The 26,219-nt window shown below is 34.5% G+C and overlaps 1 protein-coding gene across 3 annotated transcripts in view; it reads right to left on the bottom strand.

The window, feature by feature from the left end:
* LOC145291913 (beta-1,4-galactosyltransferase 3-like) overlaps positions 1–26,219 on the bottom strand; it is a 367,549-nt gene that overhangs the window by 218,516 nt on the left and 122,814 nt on the right. For 2 of the 3 annotated variants that reach the window (XM_080137751.1, XM_080137750.1), the window contains exon 2: positions 4,554–4,656. In XM_080137751.1, the coding sequence (XP_079993877.1) occupies positions 4,554–4,565 (12 nt within the window). In that variant the 5' untranslated portion in view covers positions 4,566–4,656. The remainder of the gene's footprint in view (positions 1–4,553; positions 4,657–26,219) is intronic. The other variant, XM_080137752.1, reaches the window with a different exon arrangement.

The raw sequence follows: 26,219 nt of genomic DNA, 5'->3' as shown, positions 1-26,219 counted from the left end.
TGCTGGCATCTGATTAAAAAGAAAAAACGGACACCACGGGCTTGAGGCAGAAACAAAGTCGACGTTGAAGAAAATGGATGTGTAAGGTTGAAGACAAGAATGGGTCGGCTGTGGCCAGTATGCGGTCAGAGGAAAGAGAAACATAAGCTAGGTTAGATGGACATGTAGCAACGAGAGACTTTTTAAGTGATGTCGAGACAGGACAGTAACAAGTAATAAAACCTTTGTTAAAAAAGAAAAAATGCCGACCCAGATATTTATGTCTTTCCTTTGTTTGGAATACAACTGCTAGGCATAAGGATGGGTAATGCAAGATATATTTAGTTCAGTTTAATATTATGCAAAGGGAGGATAAGAAGGGTAAAAAAAAAAGCCTTCATTAAAACTTAACTACTATTTTGTTGAAATAGGTATTAGACATTAATTAATAAATATTCCTCAAATTTCAGTTTCTTTGGAATATTTTCCAGGATTTTCTAAGGACAAGATATGGACAAAACATCATATTTAAAAATTAAAATATTTTATCTTTCTATGTATTTTAGATGAGGATTGATAATTTGGATCATTTGGACTATTGTTCTCATCTGGAGTGCTTGTAAAGACCTGTGGCGCAATGAATAAATACTATGTAAAATTTTGTTTTCTGGAGGTTGAAGGTTCAATTCTTAGTGCAAATACAATTGCAAATGATTTAAGATTTTTGCTTGCTGACGGAATCCATTTGGGTGGAATAAAAATGGACACTATATGTTCTACGCTAATGACATCAAACAATTATGTTATAGTGTCAGCAGTTTAGTATCTTCGTCACTTGTTTTTTTACTCTCATTCACCCGAAGCAAGGCATATCGCCACTTGGACGTAAGGAGCTACTAATTGGGACGATGACTAATAAAGATTAAGAAAATGTTGATTTACGTTACATTGAACTTCTGCATATCGATACAGTGAGAGAAGCAGGTAGCAGGAAGGGAACTCCAAAGTCCAGCTGTTTGAGAGAAGAAACTATTAGAGTAGAAAGCTCTTGCATTTAGGGACCTCAACAGTGAAGGGTTGTGACTTTGTCACTAAGCAGGTTTGTCAGGGATATGTATGTCAATGGGGTAGAAGAGCAATGAGTTAATCAGAGCACGTTCCATTAAAATACTTGTAAAACAGGCACAGGGATGCAACATATTGAATTCTATCAAGATTGGATAGGGCGTGCCGAGCAGATCCTACCCAGATATGGCAACAGTATTTCATTTTAGGGCGTACCTGGATCTTATACCAATAGGGGATTGCATCAGCAATAAGATAACTACTGTAGCTGTAGAGTAATCCAACCATTTTTCCAGCGACTTGGCAACAGATTTGATGTATGTGTTCCATTTCAGATCAGGAGTGAAGGTCAGTTCCAGACGCTTGTCAAGACATGGAGCTTCCGCAAGACGTGAGCCATTCATTTCAATTGGAGTGTGATGGGGGTCAGAGCGATTATGACTGTTTTTATCATAATTTTTCGGCAGATCTAACCTCTGACCTTCTTCAGGTTTATCTTGTCGTTTAATCTAAGGGAGTAGCATGCTTTTGTTCTGTCAGTCAAAGTTTCAAGTGATTTGCAATTGTATTCTTAGTATCGCTTTTAATGAGGATTGAACGTTCAAGCTCCAGAACTCTGTCACTTAGAACTGATTAAACATGACACTTTTATCCATTGCGCTACGCTTTAAAATAATATAAATGATGAATCCTCAACTACAAAATTCTGAAACATCTGTTGTATTCGTGTATCATCAGTTAAAGAAAAAGGATTGATTTTAGATGACTCGACATTTAAACATGATAACAACTAAAATGAAAAAAAAAAATTAAGTTGGTACACAAGCTCAATATTCTACACTGTGTTATGTATCTGTCACTCTAGGGGTGCAATTAAAAAACAAGGCCCTATACTAAGACCAAAGAACTTTACTGAAGTAAAATTTTACAGAGAAACTAGTGGTGATTTTAATTTTGTGTTTGAGTATTTTACAACAATATTGTGCGATTAGCATATGCATTGGACATCTAGAAATAACAATTACAAAAGTTAAAAAATAATAAAAATGAGGTCAAGTACTGAGAACAGGAATATACACGAGGTCATGAGGGTGCTTCTCATTTATTACATGGGTGCAATTGCTAATAAAAACGTATCCATTTCCTCATTAATCTTAATATCTGTGTAACTAGATCATACTGATTATGTTCTTATGGATTAGATAGCATTTTTAAAAGCATTTTACATCAAAGGAGGATATTGTAGTTTGCTTGAAGCATTGTGTGTAATGTGTTATGTTTAAAGGCTATGACAATGTAATCTCATAGAAAAGTCTTAACTGAGTGGCTGTACATAGTTTTTCTGGCTTCTGAAGATGAGGTAAACCTCGAAAAGTCAAAGAACATGACATCACTGATACCATTCTTGTTCAACACATGTTGATAAATAAATACTTTATAACTGAAAAGTATTGAAATCTTTTAACATTGTCATTTATTCTTTTTATATTGTCTCATATTCAAACAGTGTTTTTCTACAAGACAGCATTGTTATAGCCTTCAAACATAATTTCTTACATTTTTGATGTCGACCCAAGGTTGGGATCATAGAAGGAAAACACGGAACACGGATTTGGTGCCAGAAAGATATATTAATCGAAAGGTTACAAGGAGAGCATAAAGGGTAAACAGAACTTACTATTCAGTGGTGAGGACTATGGGTAGTCCTGTGTGCTCCACACTACTAGTAATCCTGCTGATTCTATGGTCTTAGGAGACTGCCCAGCTGAGAGGGTTATCTCACATTGAAATATGGGACTGGAAGAGTCCACGATGCATGTAAGTTTCAATCTTACAATTTTACATTGTAAGCATAAAATATGAGAAAAGAAAAAAAAAAGCAAAGATTCTTAAACTATCGTTAACTCTAAAATAATCGTCTTTTCCCCATATTTACACAAAATTTTCCGGAATGTTTACATGTAATTGTTTAAAAAGTAGTATTTCATTTGATCATCTGATGTTAATCTACAAATTTTTCTATATTATTTTTTTTTTAAATATACCCCCTATACACACACAGATGCTTAAAAAAATGCTTTTTTAAAGAACATTTTAAGGAATTGATTTTTTAACCAGTGTTCACCATTTTCCATAAAAATCAAATAAATAACTTTAAAATAAAGTTTTTAAATAATCAACTCATTAAAATTAGTAAATAAAGGCGTTAAAAGTTTGATGAACTTATGGTTTTTCAATATTCAAAGCTAAATCCCTCTTCAATGCATGGAATTCTCTAAGTAAAAACATTTTTTATGCCCACAGATTAATTACTGCTCGGAGGAGAGAAGAGGTTAGTTTTTGTTGATAAAACTTAAAATTAAATATCTTTTTTCATTTGTTATACGTTCACAATTTCCAAATTTTACATTAATTTTATATGAGTTACCTTCAATAAGTTTCCAGACTGTTTTGTACAGACATTGTCGTAGATGCTTGGAAATTCAGTATGTAATTGCTATACAGCTTATGAGGTGACTGACCAATTTTTATGATTTCATGTTTAAATGAACAGACACAGCAGGAATCGCAATACACCCCACTAAAGTCTGATTGTCATAGCTGGTGAATTTCAAAGTTGCAATCTGGACGTGAGGACACTTTAAAATAACGATATGCAATAAAATTCTATCTTAAATTTGAAAAAATGCCACAGAAACGTATGGAATGTTTCAGATTGCTTTTGGGCTATTTTGCATGAATCGGGCATCAGTTTTTGTGGCATAAGAGATTCAAGGAATTATGAGGGATGATAAGAGATGTGGAAGAAGTAAGGAAGTCAGAATACCAGAGTTGATTGGTCAAATAAAGAGTTTCACGGATAAGGACCATCGTGTGTCTATAGAAGCAACAACTGCACAGTTTAGTGTCAGTGTGGGAACTATACACACATTTATTTGCAAGGAACTGAAGATGCGGAAGATTTGTCATAGACTATTTGACTAAGATGGGTATTAAGACAGTTCCTCGCCTTCCTTATAGTCCAGACTTTGCTCCCTGTGACTTTAGATTATTCTTTAAGCTCAAGGAATACCTTAGAGGCTGTCGTTATGAGACAACTGAGGAGATGAAAGAGGCTGTGACGAGGGTCATTAACACGCTCACACAAGAGGATTTCCATGTGGCCTTCCAGAAGTTGATGGAACAGTACAAGTGCATTGCAGCCGGAGGAGATTACTTCGAAGGGGACTAGAGTTTCATGCGTGTGCTATCAATAAAAGTAATCATACGAAAAAGTCTGGAAACTTATTGAAGGCACCTCATACCTGAACGTTTAAACTAAAACTTTAAAATATTAGGATTTAAAAAAAAAATTTATGTTCCTTACTTTTAGATTCCAGTAATACCTTATGAAAAATAAATTATTAGATAATGAAACTTCTTTCTAAGCTTATAAAAACTAAATACAATATACACATATAGATCAATCAAAAATATGATACCAGCTGAAGAAGCATTTAGAAACGTACCAAGAATGACATACCAATTTACATTCATACAGTTGAGCCTCTTCTTTTGATGTGGTTTCCAAAATCTTCCGGCCAACCCATTCTACGGTCTTCTTCCAATGGTCTGTGAGAAAGAAAATAAACCTTTTATTTCAGGAAAATATAAAGAAAGAATGACAACAAAAATAAAACAAAATATTAAAATAATGGCCACTTTAGTAATCCTTTCATTCATTGAAATACTATCTGACATTCAAAATTTCAATAATAGCATTTCATTTCAGAATGTGTTCTGACCTCGATTATCGAAAATTGATTATTAAATATATCCGATTAAAGAAAGAACAGTCCAATTTTGGCCATAGTTAACACCGTCATACAGCCTAACATCACAAGTAAATTTGAGAAGTTTTATTACCGTGCAAGCAGAAGGCTCCAGCATATAAAATCAACAGAGACATTCGAAATGAATGTTTCTGTTTAGAGCATAATTGAACCATGATACTTGACTTTTGCATTTTAAACTTTAATTGAAACCATTATATAAAAATATTTTTATAAAATCAACAGTAGATTCTCTACAGTGCAATGTAGATCAAAATGTATTATGGACTAAATCACTGTAAGGAGGCATATGAAACTTCCTTCCAGTACACCACAGTGTGTTCCGAACTAGAACAGGCAATCAATCGATTTGATTGAAAAATGGGTGATTTTATCGAATTTGATGACAATGAAAGTATTGAAAGTGTAGAACATTTGTTGATCGTCATTCAGTCCTGGGCAACGTCAGATCTCCCTGCAAATAATATCTAAAATTGATATTGCAAAAAAAAACATTTATAGTCATTCGATGCAAATGTTGATTCCAACCATGAAGATGAAATTAGAGATAGCAACACTGTATACGTATGAGAATTCAATGTTAGATTTGGCAAGAAGTTATCGTCATCCCACATACAGCGCCTGATATTCGCAAATGATGTTGATACTAACCAACATCATTTAATTTCGATGATTTAATGAGAACTCTTATGTGTCAATTAATTTTCTTTTTATTAATGCGTCAGCGCTTATCGAAGCTGAAAGACCACTTAGAGATACAGATTAATGAAATTATTGATTGACCATGAGAGGAAAGGTTGAGTTAGATAGTCAGAACTTGATTATTTAGATGAACGGTTCAACAAGAATTTGTTAACATTAGATTTGAAAACGACCATGTTATAGTCATCTGAGAAGCAGTCCTGTATTATTGTATTTCATAGATGGTAAGTTCTTGGAAGTTCTATTTAGTTTAAAATATACAGAGGAGGAAATGAAAATTCTTTATAGCGGTTTCAAATAGACAAGCTTTTGCTGCGAATGTTTTTAGGGGGAAGCCAGAGATTGGAGCTCAGTCTTAGACCTACTATGAAAATATTAATAAAATAGAGAAAGCCACAATTTCTATGCAATTATACTTAAAAAAGAATTAACATAAATACAGTTTATTTTTCTACTGGTTGCATAGCAGCTTGAACTGGGCTGATCTATTAGAGCTCTAAGAAGAACTGTGATTCGCCCCCTTGACCTGTGATGGGTGGTCGAGAATGAGATTAGAAAAGCCACTAGCCACCCAGGGGTTCCTTTGTCAAAGTTTGATCCCAGAAAGCCTGTATCTCGATGTCTTGATGGCACATCAAGTTGGGCACCTCCCGCCTCCCTCACACGGACGTTGAAGCACAGTCAATAGGTCGAGTTTTATGTTTGTTATAACAGCAAAATCAGATTAAATTTTATAAATTAATTTTTTTATTTTTGCATTCAATTTCGATGATCAGAGAATCCCATATTTAAAGCCGGGTGGAGGGTGATAACGTACATGCAAACACAAAATCATATGAGCGCACTAATATATAGATTTACACTGACACAATATCGTAATTCATATGAACTTTCATAAATGTAACACAAGATGTCATTTTATCACAGAAAAATGTTTGGTTTTTTATTTTGGAAAAATATTTTGGAGAAATATTTTTTTTTTATTGGGGTGACGATTTTTTGTTTGGATCAGAATCGTTGAAGAAACTTGTTAAACGTATTTTGACTTAATCGCAAACGAGAAAAATATAAAATAACTAGCAGGCCGCCCGGCATTGCCCGGTCGTAAAATATACATAAATATTATATTTTAATTAATGCAGAATTTTTATTCATTATAAACAGAAATACCGTAGGATTTAGACGTAATGTTAAATTTCTTTTTAAAAAATGAAGTAATAAAAAAAAAACGGAAAGAAACTAAGACACGTGCGTGCGAGTATTGTTTTTTTTAAAAACAGTTCACTTCTTGTAAGTAAAAAAAAATATATACTTGAGCTGACATTGAAATCAAAACCTAAAGACAGTGAGTCAAGTACGATAACCATAACGCCAGCTTGACACGTCTTTAAATAGCGGTTTTAAACTTACTTATTCTTAAGTAATCTATCATGTGAATGATCCACATATGCACATTCGTGAAACAGTTGACAAACAGATACAAATATGATGATGTCCACGTACCAATTTTTAAATTTTGACCTCTTAACAGCCTTTTTTCGGATGAAAACCGATTAAAAAGTTTTCCACGTGCCTGAATGCCCTATATACCGAATTGCAAGTCTGTAGATACAACATTTTGTAGAGTATGTAGGTTTAGAAGTATTCTCACACACACTTTTATAGATATATAGTTAATAAATAAAATATAATAAGTAAAATTGATAAAGACACAAAAATCCTTAAGCAAACAAACTTATCGTGATAGCAAAAGCTCTACACGGTTAAGTGGAGCAATTAATATGAAAAGTAAAAGATGAGACTTCAAAGTTGAATAAAACTTTATTACATCATCAGATCAATGAGAAAGTAAAAAGAACCTCTTCAGACCATGGCATTTTAAAGCCAAATGCTTCTCATCAGAAGAGGGAAAAAAGCCAAGTTTGTATATCTACAAAAAAAAAAAAAAAAGCGGCATAGTGTTATAGCCCTGCTAAGAGTTGCAAAGGAAACAGAATGCCAAAATAAACTAACAACATGTATTGCAAAGCATACAATAGGTGGGTTGTTCGTGGTAGCCAATGAACGACCTAGGTTGGTCGACTGGATATCAACTGATATCTATTTGCTTCCCCACGTAAAACAAAATGTGGCAAAAGGTCGTTTTTAATGTGGGAGAAAACCAGCTCCATCAAATGGGGCACTCTGGCAGTTTGCAAAAATAAAATTGCCTTAGTATAGCAGGGTTTCCCCCTCCATTGACTAAGGACAATTTAATTTGAGTGCACCATCTGAGTACCTATTTAAAATGCCTCCCCACGGGACAGAGTTAGACACCAGGGTCGTTTTTTAACGTGGAGAAAAGGTACAAAAATAAAAAATTGTCTCAGTCGCGAAGGACTGATCCTCCACCGAAAGAGAACAAAAAACGGAAGCGCAGCATCCAAAGAACAGCATCTGAGTAGACACCACACTTCAGCCACCAGTTTAGTATACGAAGGTAATCGGATATCGTCTGACACCTTACGGCTTACTCTTCTGGTATTTATTGAGATTGAAATAGTCTATTGGTAAGTAACATATACTCGTGAGCAAAAAAAGAAAAAAAAAATGGGTCAAACAAATTTTATACATTTTATTGCACCAAAAGTTATATTGAACAATGAACAATTGAACAAGGAAACTTAAATGAGGCTAATAACACAAAACAAGACATTTACTTTAATAAATCCTTAGTATGGAATCGCATTCCCTTTTGATTTCTTTAAAAGATCAATCCTTTTAGATATGTTCTCAACCGAAGTGGAACACTGTGAAGAAGAGATGCTATTCCATTTGCTTTGCACAGCTTACCACAGTTTGTCATTATTCGATAAAGTTCTTCCAGCCAATGCACGAGATATTATGGACCAAATATTCTCGATTACGTTTAAATCGGGGTTTTGACCTGGCCAAGATATCACATTAATTGAATTATCAGAAAACCATTTTTTGTGACTTTAGCAGTGTGTGCAGGGGCGTTATTATGTTGAAAAATAATGTTGTGGGATATTTCCAGCTTCTGGATACTTGGTAACAGTTCTGTTTCTAATATTCGAATGTATTCCTTTGCATTCATTGACTTCTCACATCTAATATGTTCCCCAACTCCTGCTGCAGTAAAAGTTCCCTATACCATTATCCCTCCATTCCCGTATTTAACTGTCGTTTTCATGCAACTTGGTAAAAATCTTTCTCTAGTTCTCTGATTGCACCGTTCGGGAGCATTGGAAGCATCACTAACAAGGCAAAATCTTGATTCATCTAGCTAGAAAACATTCCTGAACCAGTCTGTATCTCTTTCTATCATTGATGCTCTTCTTAGATAAAAATGGCTTCTTTGCACACCTTTTAGAAGAAAATCACATTTCTTTCATTCGTCTAGATATTGTATATCTAGAAAGAGAATTTCCAGCCCCTGTTTTGAATTCTTTGCTATGGTCCACATAAGTTTTCTTTCAATCCTTCAAAACAGTTAATTTAAGCCTGTGGTCGTCCTTCAAAGTGAATGCTCTCGGGCGACCAGATCCAGATTTCCGTTTTACCAAACGCTCGACTTTGAACCTTCGACCAATTCGCTTCACTACAGAAAGAGATGTTTTCACATTTTCTTTTCTTAAAATATCAAAAATCTGCTTGTAAATCATTTTCGACTGCCTTAATCCTGCAATTCGGTTTCTTTATATCCTTGCCAAGATGCGGTCTGACCATTTTTAGGATTAATTTTTCCACTTATTATTATATGCTATAATAATAATGATCTGCAAAATAGAAATTTTCAGATAAAATTAACAAAAATTCGTAGGAAAATATTGAAATCGATTTCTTTCTTCTTTCACGCTTGGTCCATTTTTTTTTTTTTTTTTGCTTATGAGTGTAGGTTAGTTCCGCCACAACACATAACGACATTAGTTTAGAAATTAGAAATAAGATAAAAAAAAGGTATTGAAAAGATACATAGAGAGAAGCTATGACAAATGAGGACAGGGAGAAATGATATGGAAGAGATGGGGACGTATAGCAGAGTAGAGAAATTTTTTTTTTTTTTTTTTTTTACATAGGCATCACCACATTATCAAGGCCAAGAGGCCACTCAAGAATAAAGGTTAAAGAGTGTACAGTAGAAATTGGACAATATAGTAATCATTAGTAATGAAAATTTGGTAAATTTGATAACTTATATGGAACGGCTCATCAAGAACTTATTTACTTTAGACTTGAACACAACCATATTGTAGTCAGCCGGAAAGCAGGAAAACAGAAGACAATTCCACAGGCGTGCAGTTCTAAGAAAGAAGCTTTGTTCATGGAATCTACGTTTAGGTTTAGGCACAGATAAAGAGTGGGGGGGGGGAATTAGTGATAGTGTTTACAGCTAGACGAGTGTTTCTTGTGAAAGTTTGGCGAGGGGGGACCATAGATTGAAGCTCAGTTGAACACTTTCCATGAAAATAACCATACATCAGAGACAAACTCGCAACATCTCTTCTGTGAGATAGAGGTTGCAGGGAGGAGAAAAGGACATCTCCTACGAGGCTACAAAGTCTATTTTGAACTCTATCAAGGCAGGACAAGTCCTTTCTAGCAGCTCCTGCCCAGATGTGGCAACAGTATTCCATCCTTGGACGTACCTGGCTCTTATATAGATAGAGAATTGCATCAGCAGTGAGATATCTACCGGACTGATAGAAAGATCCCACCATTTTTCCAGCGGCCTTGGCAACAGATTTGATGTACGTGTTCCATTTAAGATCAGGAGTAATGGTCAAGCCCAGAATAGATAGGGAGAGAAAAGTAGAGAAATACAAAAACGCATACAATAAGTAGTGAAAAAGCACAAGAAAACAAAAATAGTTAAAACTTTAAGGTATTATTTTCTTTTTTATATCTCTTGATTCCTTTATTTTGACTTTTAGTCCTCACATTCCATGAGCGATGTTTCTGACGTTGGGAAAAGAATTGCTATTTTCTCGGTCCATCTAACAATTATCAGATTGAATAAGATTAATTTTTAAACTTCGAAATGATTATTTCAAGTCAGCCTCATAAAATTGATACTGATACCAGTTTTCGGGTTTACATGTGAAAAACAAAAAAGTTACCATGTTCGGGCATGGCAACGATTTTTCTGAGCACCAATTTGAAAATATACATTTAAAAAATCCACACAGATATTCTTACAAAATTCAGGGTAAAATAAAAAAAAAAATTAAGCTTCATGCACAAATAAATCAAAGCAGAACCACATTTACAGATTATCTCGAATTCGCTTTCTTTTATTAAAAAAAAAATCAAAATTCCATGCATAATCTTGATATGTGGATGTTTCACACTGTAATCCTCAACAATCTGAGAACAGACGCATCAAAGATATAAATAAAGTTGCATCTGATTTTTAAAATATAAACAAAAAGAAAAAAATAAATCCAATACCCGATAATCTTACCGCCATATTTGAATACAGAAATATATTATGTTAAAATAAATAAACAAATCGATAGATCGAAGTTATGACTAAGGCTTGGACAACAGCATATTCTGTTCATTGTTTTGACTCTCGAGTGTGTATCCGTTGATATCTTATATGCTTTTATATAGAGTAATGTGGTTTTTGGTTGATTAACTGTGTCCAACTGTGTCGGATATATAGTCGAGAGTCAAAACAATTAAAAGGATATGCTGTTGTCATAGCCCTAGTAATGATATACTGTGATTTATTGTAAATTTCGAAGCAAAGGTAAAGCTAACATGTGTTTCTGAAAGGATCAGAAACATAATTGAACAAGTCCAAGTAATAAACAGAAGACTCCCATGATCAGAGCACTGTTGTCAAATTAAAAAATAAAATAAAAACAATATACTATTAAAAAAAAAATAAAAACAATATAGTATTAAAATAAAAATAAAAACAATATAGTATTAAAAAAAAATAAAAACAATATAGTATTAAAAAAAAATAAAACAATATACTATTTAAAAAAAACTCATGGTGAAACGAGAATTTAACAACTTTGAACAATATTTACATCATTCAAGTTCGAGTGTTCAGAAAAAAATCGTTTGCACATCGAAAAAGGTTTAACTATATGGAAACTTTATAAAATCAATACAAGATTCAATCATCATCATCATCATCATCATCATCATCATCATTTTCGTCGTATGAATCCAAAGATTCTATTGTTGGCATTGGTTTCTCCGATATTTTTCTAGTCAGAATTCTTTCTAGAAAGACATTGGACATTTACGGGAGGGACCACAAGAAGGTTGCCAACAACTTAAAAATCAATACAAGATTCAATAAGAAAGTCTTAAAAGAAACATAAAAAATAAATTCTTACATTTGACATTCAGAACCGAAAATATTTTTCGATTCAATAAAGTTTTATATGTTCATGGCAGATGCTCGACGGAACTTCAATTGATCGTCATTCCCCACTTACAAAACATTCACAATAAATACTCATCTAGCTACAAATACTGCTAATAGTTTCCCTTTCTTTCTCTTTTTCTCCTTATTTCACTTTCTCTAATAGTTTCCCTTTCTTTCTCTTTTTCTCCTTATTTCACTTCCTCTAATAGTTTCCCTTTCTTTCTCTTTTTCTCCTTATTTCACTTTCTCTAATAGTTTCCCTTTCTTTCTCTTTTTCTCCTTATTTCACTTTCTCTAATAGTTTCCCTTTCTTTCTCTTTTTCTCCTTATTTCACTTTCTCTAATAGTTTCCCTTTCTTTCTCTTTTTCTCCTTATTTCACTTTCTCTAATAGTTTCCCTTTCTTTCTCTTTTTCTCCTTATTTCACTTTCTCTAATAGTTTCCCTTTCTTTCTCTTTTTCTCCTTATTTCACTTTCTCTGTCTTGATATCTGAAAGTAAACAAAACGTCCATGAGAAAAGTTTCTTTCCTAGAACTACTCGCCTGTAGAACACAATACCGTGTAACAGCTTCTCTGCTGACTGCGACATGGTTTTCAAATCTAATGTAAACAAATTCTTGTTTAGCCGCCCTCTTAAATAATCAAATTCTGTCCTATCAACACATTCGTACAAATCATCATGGTGTTGTCTTATCGTCACGAAAAACACCCGTCTAGCTGAATCCACTGTGAAAAATTTCCCCCACTCTATATCTTTGCCTAAATCAAAACGCGGATTTCATGAACAAAGCTTCTTTCTTAGAATTGCACGCCTGTGGAACTCTGTTCCGTCTGCCTGCTTCCCTCCGGACTACAACTTGGATGTCTTCAAGTCTAATGTTAACAAATTCCTAATGAACTGCCCCCTTAAGTAAACACTTCATCAAATCTCCTCACTAACGTAATGTACTTGCAATAACCCTTATCCCTGAGTGGCTTCCGGGCCTTGATAAGTGGTGATCACTGTGTAAAAAAAAAAAAAAATGTGGCACTCGTTTAGCCCTTATCCTCAAGTGACCTTTGGATTTTGATATGAGGCGAGATGCTAGTGAAAAAAATTTTTTACTAAGCCAGATTTTGTTGAAGACCCCCCCCCCCTCCATGGGATTAATGGACTATCTTATGACGTCACTTCCTCTCGTGGGTATTGCTCAACCTGCTTTTGCCTGTAATATATGTGAATACATGTTCGTTCCTAAAAGTGCTGTGTTCCTTCGTTCCTGTTACCATTTAACCCCATAACAATAATATTACTAAACAAGTAATTATTTAGTGTGCGAGGCTGGATATAAGCAAAGAATACCACAAAGTGAAAAATGAGACTCATGCAGGATTTGACATTGCCGACTAAATAATCACTTGTTCAGTAATATTACAAACACAAATAATAGCATCAACAAAAAGAGGAGCTTAACTATTTCATGCATGCTGCTGTTCTGAAACAACAAATAGAAAAATTGTCACAAATTATCATAAATTAAGATTTTACGAATTATAGTTGTTTTTACGCTATAGATCTGAGGGAATTTCTAACCGACACTTAGACAGCATCGAGTATTTATGTGTCCAGTAGACAAGCATGCTGATGAAAGCAAAGTAACAACTTGAATAGAATATAAAATTCAAAAAGACATTTATTATTTGCGAACCCGATTAGGTTTACTATGAAATTGCATCCACTGAGAATGCCCCTAAGAAAGACTACAAATAAGGTTTGCGTAAGTAAAGAGGAAAAGTCTAAGATACTGAAATGTGCATTTATGTGTGAGCACACATAAAGGAAAAGTGTCCATAGAGATTTTTTTTTTTTTTTTACAAGGGTGTCACCATTTATCAAGGCCCAGAGGCCACTCGAGGATAAGGGTTAATAGGTATACATTAGTCATTGTGATTTTAGCATAGTAAACAGTGGGAATTTTGTAACTTGGATTACTTAGGGGGACGATTCAATTAGAACTTGTTCACATTGGACTTTTTCTTTTCTTTTTTTTTCATAGGTATCAACTCATTATCAAGGCCAAGAGGCCACTCAAGGATAAGGGTTAAAGAGTGTACAGTAGAAATTGGACAATATAATAATCATTAGTAATGAAAATTTGGTAAATTTGATAACTTATATGGAACGGCTCATCAAGAACTTATTTACGTTTGACTTGAAGACAACCATATTGTAGTCAGCCGGAAAGCAGGAAAACGGAAGACAATTCCACAGGCGTGCAGTTCTAATTGTGTTTAATAAAGTTTGTAAATGATGTTTATGAAACTGAGTTCACGAGAATGTGTCCAACAAAGTCTGTGTAGAAGGATATGTGCATATGTGTGTGTGTGAGTAGAAACACATATTTTGTATCAGCATAGTGTGTGCGTGTGTCTGAGCGCACATGGTGTTTGATGTGTTCGTCAAAGAATTCATCAAATTGTGACGGGGACAGAAACGATCTGATTAATGTTAGCAGCAGCAGCAGCAGCAGGTTCTAGATCAGAAAAGAGGATGAGAAAATCGGTGCATTCCTTTTTATAAGGCAGAACGTAATAACGTTATATCTTGAGCTGCTTTGTTTGTTCAAATTCTGTATGAGTCTCATTTTTCACTTTGTGGTATTTTTTGCTGATACCTAGCTCTGTGGACTAAATGATCGCTTGTTTGGTAATATTATCAGTGCAAACAATAGCATAAACAAAGAGAAAGCAGATCAATGCATGATGTACAGTATACTATAAAAAATAAATTTTCAATATTAAAAACGAAATTGTGTGGTAACATTTTTTTTTACAAAAAGTCACCACTTATCAAGGCCTGGAGACCACCCGAGGCTAATACTTAATCAATGTACGGTAGTTATTGGGATGGTAGCATAGTAATCGTTAGTTGTGGAAATTTTGTATAATTTGATTATTTAAGAGGACGGTTCAATATGAACTTGTTTAGGTTAGACTTGAAATCGACCATATTGTAGCCAGCTGGAAAGCATGCAAGCGGAACAGAGTTCCACAGACAGGCAGTTCTAGGAAAGAATCTTTGTTCATCGAATCTATGTTTAGGATTAGGCACAGATAAAGGGCGGGGTGAAATTATTAATAATGGTTTTAGCTAGACGAGTGTTTTTTTTTTTGAAGTTTGGCAAGGGAGGGTGCATAGAGTGAACCTTAGGCGAGCATTTGCCATGAAAATAACGATAGAGTAGAGACAGTTTAGCAACATTTCTTCTGTGGGAAAGGTGTTGCGGGAAATAAAAAAGAACATCAGTTACTAGGTTATGAAGTCGGTTTTGAACTCTTTAAACATCAATTAACTTAATTTTTTCTAATTAACCGTAATTTACAACGTAATCACCAAGTTTCTGTTTATTACTCTCGCGCTCTTTCATTGCTTATAGTTTGATATCTTCATCTTGTTTTATAACGTGTCTATCACTCTCGCTTTTGTGGCTCTCTTTTTGTATATAACCTGTGAAAAGTAATAAAGCCAACCATAAAACATAAGGTTGGAATTGTTTACTATAAATAATATAAATAATAGGCAGTACCTTTACGAATATTTATACTATTTAACCCTTAGCTGGAGAAAGAGAGAGAGGAGGGGGAGGAAAGGGAGAGAAGGTGGAAGCGAAAGAAGGTGTGAGGGAGGGATAAACTAACAGAAAAAGTAATTTGGGATTATAATTTTTTTAAATTTAACTGTCTTTACAAACTCATTTTCCCTTGATTCAACTAATCTAACAAGAGTTCAACATGTGATACAACGGGTCACATTTTTTCTAGTGTATTATCATTATTAATTATACTCACTAGGAGTTCTCACACAGGTAATCTTTAGAGATTATTTACTGACAATAACGGTGGTGTTCCCTGGAGTCAGGATGACAATAAATCTCCCCAGATTTCCAGTACTTTCCAGAACTTTCGATAACCAGTCGCTTGCTATTGATTTCTCACTGGCGATGGCCATTGGTCTTTACTGGAATTTAGATGGCAATAAGCCTCCCCAAGATCTCAGTCCTCATTGCCCTCTTCCAGTTGAGGTCTGGCTAGTGGCTAGTGCTTTTTTTCCTCAGTATTTTTATTCTCTTTGACCTTTCTCGATTTGGTGCAATGCCAGTTTTTTTTTTTACATGGGGTTCACCACTTATCAAGGCCCGGAGGCCACTCAGGGATAAGGGTTATTGCGTGTACAGTAATCAATGAGATAGTATTGTAGTAATCATTAGTATTGGGGGTTTTGATAGAGTGTCCTACTTAAGGGGACGGTTTGTCAGGAGTTTGTTTATGTTGGACTTGAAGACGTCCAAGTTGTAGTCAGTGGGAAACAGGCAAGTGGCAGAGAGTTCCACTGGCGTGCAGTTCTAAGAAAGAAGCTTTGCTCATGGAATCTACGTTTTGATTTAGGCACAGATAGAGAGTGGGGAAAATTATTGACAGTAGTTTCAGCCAGACGGGTGTTTCTCGTGAAAGATTGGCAAGGGAGGACGAGGGTTTGGAGCTCAGACGAGCACCTGTCATGGAAATAACGATAAAATAAAGACAGGCTCGCAACGTCTCTTCTGTGGGAGAGAGGTTGCAGGGAAGAGAAAAGGGCACCCCCCCCACTAAAGCACAAAGTCTATTTTGTACTCTGTCAAGGCAGGATAGGCTGTTTTTAGCAGCTCCTGCCCAGATGTGGCAGCAGTACTCCATCCTTGGACATACCTGGCTTTTTTTTTTTTTTTTTTTTTTTTACACAGTTATCACCACTTATCAAGGCCCGGAAGCCACTCAGAGATAAGGGTTATTGCAAGTACATTACGTTAGTGAGGAGATTTGCTGAAGTGTTTACTTAAGGGGGCGGTTCATTAGGAATTTGTTAACATTGGACTTGAAGACATCCAAGTTGTAGTCCGGAGGGAAGCAGGCAGATGGAACAGAGTTCCACAGGCGTGCAGTTCTAAGAAAGAAGCTTTGTTCATGGAATCCGCATTTTGATTTAGGCACAGATATAGAGTGGGGGAAATTTTTCACAGTGGATTCAGCTAGACGGGTGTTTTTCGTGAAAGATTGGCGAGGGGGGGACCAGAGATTGGAGTTCAGACGAGCACCTGCTATGGAAATAACGACAAAACAAAGACAGACTCGCAACGTCTCTTCTGTGGGAGAGAGGTTGCAGAGTAGAGAAAAGGGTATCCCCCACTAAGCCACAAAGTCTATTTTGTACTCTGTCAAGGCAGGATAGGCTGTTTTTAGCAGCTCCTGCCCAGATATGGCAACAGTATTCCATCCTTGGACGTACTTGGCTTTTATATAGATAGAGAATTGCATCAGTAGTGAGATATCTTCTTGAGCGGTAGAAGGATCCCACCATCTTTCCAGCGACCTTTGCAACAGACTTGATGTACGTGTTCCATTTAAGATCAGGAGTAAAGGTCAAACCCAGAAGCTTGTCAAAACACGGGGCCTCACCCAGACGAGAGCCATCCATCACAATTGATGCCAGATGGGGATCAGAGCGTTGATGATGTAAGGATAGGCGAAAGAATATTTCTACTTCCGGATAACTTGGTCGAGTGCCTATCTATTTATAGTATAAAAGTCGTTACGGTCGGATGTGTGAAAATATTTAATTTACATTTTTTTTTTTTTTGTTGTTAAAAAAAGAAGTTCTAACTTTTTTTTTTTTTTATAAAGTCCTAACTTTATCTATTCTATTAGAATAATTTCCGGCATTTTTTCTTTTATCGTTAGTTGCCGGCATTTTGTTTGTTTTTATTGTTTAACTTTGTAGAATGAGGGGGGCGGATAATACAGGAGAATACAGACAAAATACATAAATAAAACACGAAAAAACACGTTTAAAAACAAGGTAACATAAAAAAAACATTTAGGATTAGTTTAAAAAAAAATACTTAACATTGTTGCGCTAGAAGATTCCGTTTTCTGTCTTTTTGTCATACAGATAGAGAATTGCATCAGTAGTGAGATATCTTCTGGAGCGGTAGAAGGATCCCACCATTTTCCCAGCGTCCCTGGCAACAGATTTGATGTATGTGTTCCATTTTAGATTAGGAGTAAAGGTCAAACCCAGAAGTTTGTCAAAACATGGAGCCTCCCCAAGACGAGAGCCATCTATTTCAATTGATGCCAGATAGGGATCAGAGCGTTGATGATGTAAAGATAGAAGCTTGGTTTTGGATGAATTAAAAGTGACCAGCCACCTCTTCCCCAATTGTACCACGTGCTCAAGATCAGAGGAGAGAGAATTAGAGAGAACTTTGTCATTTACGGCCTTTGATGTGTTGCCATAGATGGCCGTGTCATCAGCATAGATGTCAACGAATGATTTAAGTATGTGTTTTCCGACAGTACACTTATTTTATGTTAAGGAAGGAGTGGAGGGAGGGGGTTTAGTTAAATTTATATTTTGCGTTTGCACCCCACCCCCGGTATTTTTGTTCTTTGTGGGCGTATTCTGTTTTTGTTTTATTTCTAGTCAAGTTGCTGGTAAGTATTGATAGTTTATATGGATTGATTTCCACATTCTAGGGTTTTCCGCAGTTCGTCGTATCTATCCTGCTTTGTTCCTGATTCTAATTTCTCCCATTCTTTGTTCCCAGTTTTTTTTTTGTTTTGTTTTGCTTTTATTCATTTTTTTTTTATCTTTATTTCATAGGATAATTTTTTTAAAAGACTTTATAAGTTCTCAAATGATCCCAGAGGAGGAGTACGATGCGCCAAATGACAGGTAAATAATTTGATATTTGCCTTTAAAATAAGCAAAAACTAATTCAAGTTAAAAAAAAAAAGTCAACATTTGATTACGAATCAACATTTGTTTTAAAGACTGATAATCTATTTGGGAAACAAAAGTTGGGATTAAAAAAAAAAAAAAGAGAAAGAATTTTCCAAAAATATTAACAGCGTCAAATCTTGAATACAAAACAGAAGTTCTTTGAAAGATTAAGCATTTCTTTGGAAAAAAGAAAACGGAATTGCAAGAATATGTTTTGATGGAAATTAATGGCGATATTCGCAGGTGCCCATGGAAATTTCACCGTTAATTAAATAAAATAGGTTTGAAAGGATATTTATAACTTAATAAAAATAACTTAATTAGTAAATAAATGATAAAAAAATATGTACTTTCAAAAGACACAAATATTAAATGCTACTCTCTCCTTTTTCATTGTTTCTTTCTTATGTTAACTCATATGCCACTATAGCACAATCTTCCTCTCTCTTTCTCTCTCTCTCTCTTTCTCTCTCTCTCGTTCTCTCGCTCTCTCTTTGTAAACTGATATAACGCAATCTTTCTCGCCCTTTTCTATACAACAGCATGTCTAATTTTTCTTTGCTCCCTAATTTGTTTCAATCTTTTTCTTCCTCCTCCCTACTCAGAAAATAACGGAAAATATATTTTGTAGTTTAATTTTCAAACACACGGATATTCGATGTTATTTTCCAGCCTCTCTCTCTCTCTCTCTCTCTCTCTCTCTCACACACACACACACACACACACACACACACACACACACACTTCACCGCCGTCTTTCTCCGTGTCTCTCTTCTTTGTCCCTCTCTTTTAATTATTCGTGGTAAAAAAGCTATTTTATTGGAAAAAAAAATGCCTATATAAAATGATTTGTAGCCTTCATATACAATACTTTGACTTTTTTTTATGGAAATCGCTCCAGACAAAGTGTGAAGCCACTTGATGTGAAGAGGTAACAAGAATAAAAGATTATTATCACAAAGACAGGAGATCCTTATCAACCTTAACCTTGAAAAGACCAAGGCTCTTAGTAGGAGGAACACAGTCAGCGAGAAGAGTTTAACAGGTCTGAATTCTTGAAAAGAAGTTACTGGAATAGAAAAATCTATTACAATGAGGTAACAAAATAGTATGGAACTATGGAACTCTCTTCCGTATCCGTATCCATCCTTTCCTGTTGACCACAATATGATCATCTTCAAATCCAACGTGAACAAGTTCTTGATGAGTCGTCCCGTTAAAGTAATCCAATTTACCAAATTTCTACTACTATAATATTGTCTCATTGACTACCATACGCTCATTAACTCTTATACTTGAGTTGCCTCTATGCCTTGATAAGTGGTTTGTAAAAAACAAACAAAAAATAGATACCATTAGACCAACGAATAAAACGAGATGCAATAGATCTGACAATTCTGAAGAACACAGGCCATGATATTATTTATAAAAAAAAAAAAAAGATTGCGTCTGTGATAGGCTGCAGAGAAGAAAGGGTTGGGCCAATCAAATTACGTTTCTGCACCTAATCAAAAATCTTTATTAATTAATCTCATCCTTTTTCACTGTATGTTGTTGGAGGTGACAGTGGTCAAGTGTTTAATGACACGGATTGATGATCTGGATGTTTCAAGTTCGAATCCAGTTCGTACAACAAAATTACTTCGACTAAGGATGTTGGCAAGTACGGCACAATCACGTTGACACACCGGTTGTCGCCAGATCACTGAAGTTAAGCAACGTTGATCCTGGCCAGTACCAGATGGGTGATCATTTGGGAAGGCTATGCCCTGTATGTACTGTCTGGGAAGGTTAGGCGTGGGGCCAGCACCCACACCTTGAAAGAAGAACTCCTTGCTACAAAAGTATCTATAAGAGTTGTGGATGGCTTATGGCCCTCCAGGAGCTCAAGACTATAGATGGATGTTGGCAACTTGCATGTAGTACCCAATGTCTTTATTACACTTTCACCTTAAACAAGGTATAGTGCCACTTTGAAGTAAGGGGCTACTATCAGGGACATAAGTTGTAGGGATACTATGCAGGGAGTTGAGCAGCAAGATATCTGTTCACATTACACTCGAACTTCTGCATGTCAGTACAGTTGGGGAAGCAGGAACCTGGAAGGGAATTCCAAAGTCTAGCAGTTCTGGGAAGAAACTATTAGCTTTCTTACATTTAGGGATCTCTAGAAGGAATTCTGACTTGCAAAATATTGGAGAAACAAATGCCAACACTACAATGTTAAGATTCATACGATGATGATGATGATGATGATGATGATGTTGAATGTATGTTGTTTTTTTTTTTATATGGGAATCACCAAAGGCCACTCAAGGATAATGGTTAATGAGTATATGATGGCCACCGGGATAACAGAATATTAATAATTGGTGGTGAAAATGGAGTAGAAATGGATTATTTATGGGAGCGGCTCAACAAGAACTTGTTTACATTGGACTTGAAGACAACCACATTGTAGTCAGCTAGAAAGTTAGAAGCTTTGTTGATAGAATTTCCATTTAGATTTAGGCAGAGATAGAGAGTGGGGGAAACTATTGATGGTTGTTTCGAAATTTGGCTTTAAAAAGGTCAATCTGGTAACCCTGGAAAAGAGTATGAGGGTGACCTCCCTTTGATGTAGCCTCGCTTTCGAATATCATTATAATAGTATATGATCATTGTTGTAATAGTGTGAGAAAGGAAGTCGTAATAATTTTGATATGCAGCGGTTCTTCACCGAAGGAAGAAGTCAGTGAAAGATTAGATAAAAAAAAAAAATAATAAAATATGCGAAAGAAACAGAGTAAAGGAGAACACTGTCTGTCAAGAAGTGGACGGAAGGAGTAAATTAACGATTGTCTCTTACAACGTGATTTTATTATTTGTATTGAACTATGTAGCACAATATTATTTTCTGAATATTTATTAGTGCTTATTAATTTATCACTTTTGGGTCAGTTCTATATTTAAAATACAACGGACACTATTTTTATAGAAATAATAATAAACATATTTGCTGCATGTTATAGCTTTTTCTGTCCAAAAATCTATTTTTTATGCTATTCAGAAAAATATCAGCTTTATTAAAATATATTTGTTGATTAAATATATTTTGCATTCTGTGGAATTTACACATGTGCTGCTAGTTATAAATATCAGACAATATCTTCACAAATATGAATACTATTTAACCAATAGCTTCAGAGAGAGAGAGAGAGAGAGAGAGAGAGAGAGAGAGAGAGAGCAGAGAGATAGGGAGTAGCGAACAGTTCATGAACTGGAACAAATACATTAAGGACCTTGCGAAGGCTGTTGCAAAAAAGGTGGGCTCCCTTGACCGTGTTAGAAAATTACTCATACCAAAGAGTATCCTATATCTTTACAAAGCCAAAATTCGTCCATATATGGAGTATTGTTGCCACTTCTGGTGCATTTACCATTAGTCTCTCACTCTTAGACAGGATCCAAAAGAGAGTACTAAATCTATTAGATACCACACAATCAGCCAAGATCAAGCCTCTGTCCCCTTGCCACAATATTGCATCCCTATGCCTGTTTTACAAGTACTTTAATAGAATGTGTTCTGATGAACCGATCTCACTTGTGACCCTCAGCAAACCCAACAAGTATATATTTTAAAATATATGTCACTGCTGAAGGGGAATTATTCCCAACTAGTGTTTAGGTAGAATGCTCTTACGTACAAATAATAATTGAATTTGTTCAAAAGTATATCAACAGAATAAACAAATAAGTTATACACACATACACAAGTACATATTAATACTAGTTGTAGTATGACGTATACTTATGGCAAGAGAACTAAACTCATATAAATATGATTTAAAACAATCACACAAGGGTGCGCACAAACGCACACACACACATACGCACGCAAAATCATCCGAGCATACGCGCATACATAATCACAAACATAAACACAAACATACACACATAAAAACACACACAACCATGCACACACACACACGTACAAACACAAACACACACACACATGTACAAATATCTGTGCGCACACATGCACGCACAAACACAAACACACATGCACACACCCACATGTAAAACACAAACACAGACAAGCATAAGCATACACACATGCAGAGGTGCACACAAATACACACACACCCACACACACACAAACTCCCACGCACAAAGATACACCCATGCATACGCACACAAACATACACACACGCACACACAAATTTACACTTGCATATACACACAAAAACACAAACATACAAACATAAGCATATAGACACATACACAGCACAACAAAATCTCACCCCTTCACTGTTGAGATCCCAAAATGCTGTGAAGCCTTCTACTCCTATAGTTTCTTCCCACAAACTGCTAGATTTTTTGAATTCTCATTTGTTTCCTGCTTCCCTGACTGTACTAAACTGCAGAAATTTAAATTTAATAAGAACAAACATCTCGCTGCTCAACTCCCTTCAGTCCCCTCTTAGATACGATCTGAAATAGCAGCCCTTTACGTCTAAGTTGAAATGTCTTGTTTAGGATGAAAAATGAGTAAAAAGAAATAATTTTACATTTAAAATTTTTTTTTTTAAACTTTAACTGTTGATAAACTCACTTCTTGATTCAACTAATCTAACCAGAGTTCAATGGACGATAAAACGGGTAGTTTTTTTTCCTGATATATTATTATTATTATTATTATTATTATTATTATTATTATTATTATTATTATAAGTTCTTGTACAGGTTATCATCAGAGATTACTCACTGACAATAACCGGTAGTGTTCCCTGGAGTCTGGATGAAAAGTCTCACCAGATTTCCAGGACTCTCGATTTCTTTCGATAATCTTTGCAATATAATTTGCATTATCGGAACAGCCGTTAGCTTTTCATTGGCGATTACCATTAGTCTTCACTGGAATTTGAGTTGCAATAAACCTCCCCAATGTCCCAGTATCCTTCTGCACCCATCCAAAGGATGTCTATCTTTCATTCACCTTGACCCTTCTTGACTATTTTGTGTAGTGGTAGTCGATGCCAACAGTACACATTTTTTTTTTTTGAGGGGATGGGATGGTTTCAGTTTTCTTGGTTCCATGTGTTGTTCCTCTTCTTGTTAATTTGTTGTAGTTTCCATATGATCAGTTATTATTTGTAGCTCATGTGGTTTAATTTTCAGATTAAAGGGTTTTTTTTTAAATTCCGTCTGTTTTCGGTATTATTGCCCAATGTATAATCTCAGTCTTCCTCTTGATTCCAACTTCTAGTCTTTTTTCCTAGTTCTTTGGACTGTTCCTAGTGTTCTTCTTATTTGTAATAGTATTACATTGATTTTCTTTATGTTCCATATTCCTTTCAGTTCTCTTGCAAGTTCCGCATATTTGTTTTTTGTTTTTATGCCTTTCTTTTGTTTCTTCCTATACCTCAGATGATAATTTGAAGCTTGCATTTTAGTGCAGCTCTTAAAAAAAAAAAAGAAAGAAAGAGACGGGTGAGGATAATTTGGCATGTTGCAACATTTAAGATGACTCTGCTAAATGTCTAACCCATCATTTTATTCTTGTTTAAAGCTAGAACAAAAAGAAACTTCAAAAAGAATTATGGCAGTATCTGACCTAGAAGGGCTTAAAGGGTTGAGATATGATCAGTCATAAATGCCTCATCAACAAGGAACGATTTTGATTGGTTAATCAGTGAGTGAAAGGAGAAGCAAAAAAGAAGTGGAGGAGGGAGGATTGGTATTCCGATTACAAGAAATCATTTCGTATTATTATTATTATTATTATTATTATTATTATTATTATTATTGTTGTTGTTGTTGTTGTTGTTGTTGTTGTTGATGATGATGATGGTGATGCTGCTGCTGCTGATGATGATGTTATTATTATTGTTGTCATTGTTGTTGTTGTCTTGTTCTTGCCCCGCCATCCCATGCTTATCGATGGATCAAGGGAAATGAGAAGTAATTTGGAACAATTCCTATTATTCAAGTCTTGCTTATTTCATTCAATTTTATTTCCTTTTTTATTTATTTATTCCCCCCTTCAACTTGTACTATTCATGAATAAATTTCAATATGTAACTCGCATATAAGAATATAATATATATATATATATATATATATATATAGTTTTTTACTCTTTATATATATATATATATATATATATATATATATATATATATATATATATATATGTGTGTGTGTGTGTGTGTGTGTGTGTGTGTGTTTATTTGTTTTTGAATAAATTTCAATATGTAACTCGCATATAAGAATATAATATATATATATATATATATATATATATATAGTTTTTTACTCTTTATATATATATATATATATATATATGTGTGTGTGTGTGTGTGTGTGTGTGTGTGTTTATTTGTTTTTGAATAAATTTCAATATGTAACTCGCATATAAGAATATAATATATATATATATATATATATATATAGTTTTTTACTCTTTATATATATATATATATATATATATATATATGTGTGTGTGTGTGTGTGTGTGTTTATTTGTTTTTGAATAAATTTCAATATGTAACTCGCATATAAGAATATAATATATATATATATATATATATATATATATATATAGTTTTTTACTCTTTATATATGTGTGTGTGTGTGTGTGTGTGTGTGTGTGTGTGTGTGTGTGTGTGTGTGTGTGTGTGTGTTTATTTGTTTTTGTTTAGCGATACTTTCTTGAATGAATTCAAGTATTTATACGAAAGTGCATTTTTACCTAAATGCTTGTTGGGAATAATTTTCCCATTGACCAATCTGGTACCCCCTTTTAATGGGGAGCGACATATATATTATTTTATTTTATTGCTTACTGTTTTTGGTGAAATATCCAGAATAGTGAAATGCAATAAATCTACTGGTCTGCAAATCCAGGAATTTTTTACCAGATTGATATAATCAAAGATTTACCGGATATCCAATCAAACTAAAGAAAAACTGTGGAAATATGTGTATATTGTATTGTTACCAGCTTCCTTGAATTTATTAGAATACGCGTTGGATCTTTTTACCTGCCGAATACCAAGAGCTTCCATTACAGGATTTAGCAAACACTTTCGATTTGAAGTTCAATATCCTTTTTTTTACTGCATCAATATCCAATTTCCCTTATTCTATGTAGCTAAAATGATTTTAAAACTTTAAAAACATTTAATTTAATTTTCTATGTTTATTACTTTTAGCAAACTAGATGCAAACCTTGTATAATATTTGCTAATATTTTTCCTCCGAAGAGATTCATAAACATCGAAAACTCATGGGTTAAGGAAATATATTTTACTATACTGTATTCTTTGTCTTGCATACAAGAAAATTTCTATATTTGAAATTTAACTTTTTCAAATCACAACTTTTAAATTCCTAAATTATGATATATATATATATATATATAGGAAATTTATCACTGTGAGTCCAGAATGAGTTTACAAATTGTTT

Source organism: Euprymna scolopes, chromosome 13, assembly GCF_053919585.1.
Source record: "Euprymna scolopes isolate OS-2025 chromosome 13, ASM5391958v1, whole genome shotgun sequence".
Classification (NCBI taxonomy): Eukaryota; Metazoa; Mollusca; class Cephalopoda; order Sepiida; family Sepiolidae; genus Euprymna; species Euprymna scolopes.
Note: the sequence above shows the minus strand (reverse complement) of the source record. Positions and strands in the feature narration are given on the sequence as shown.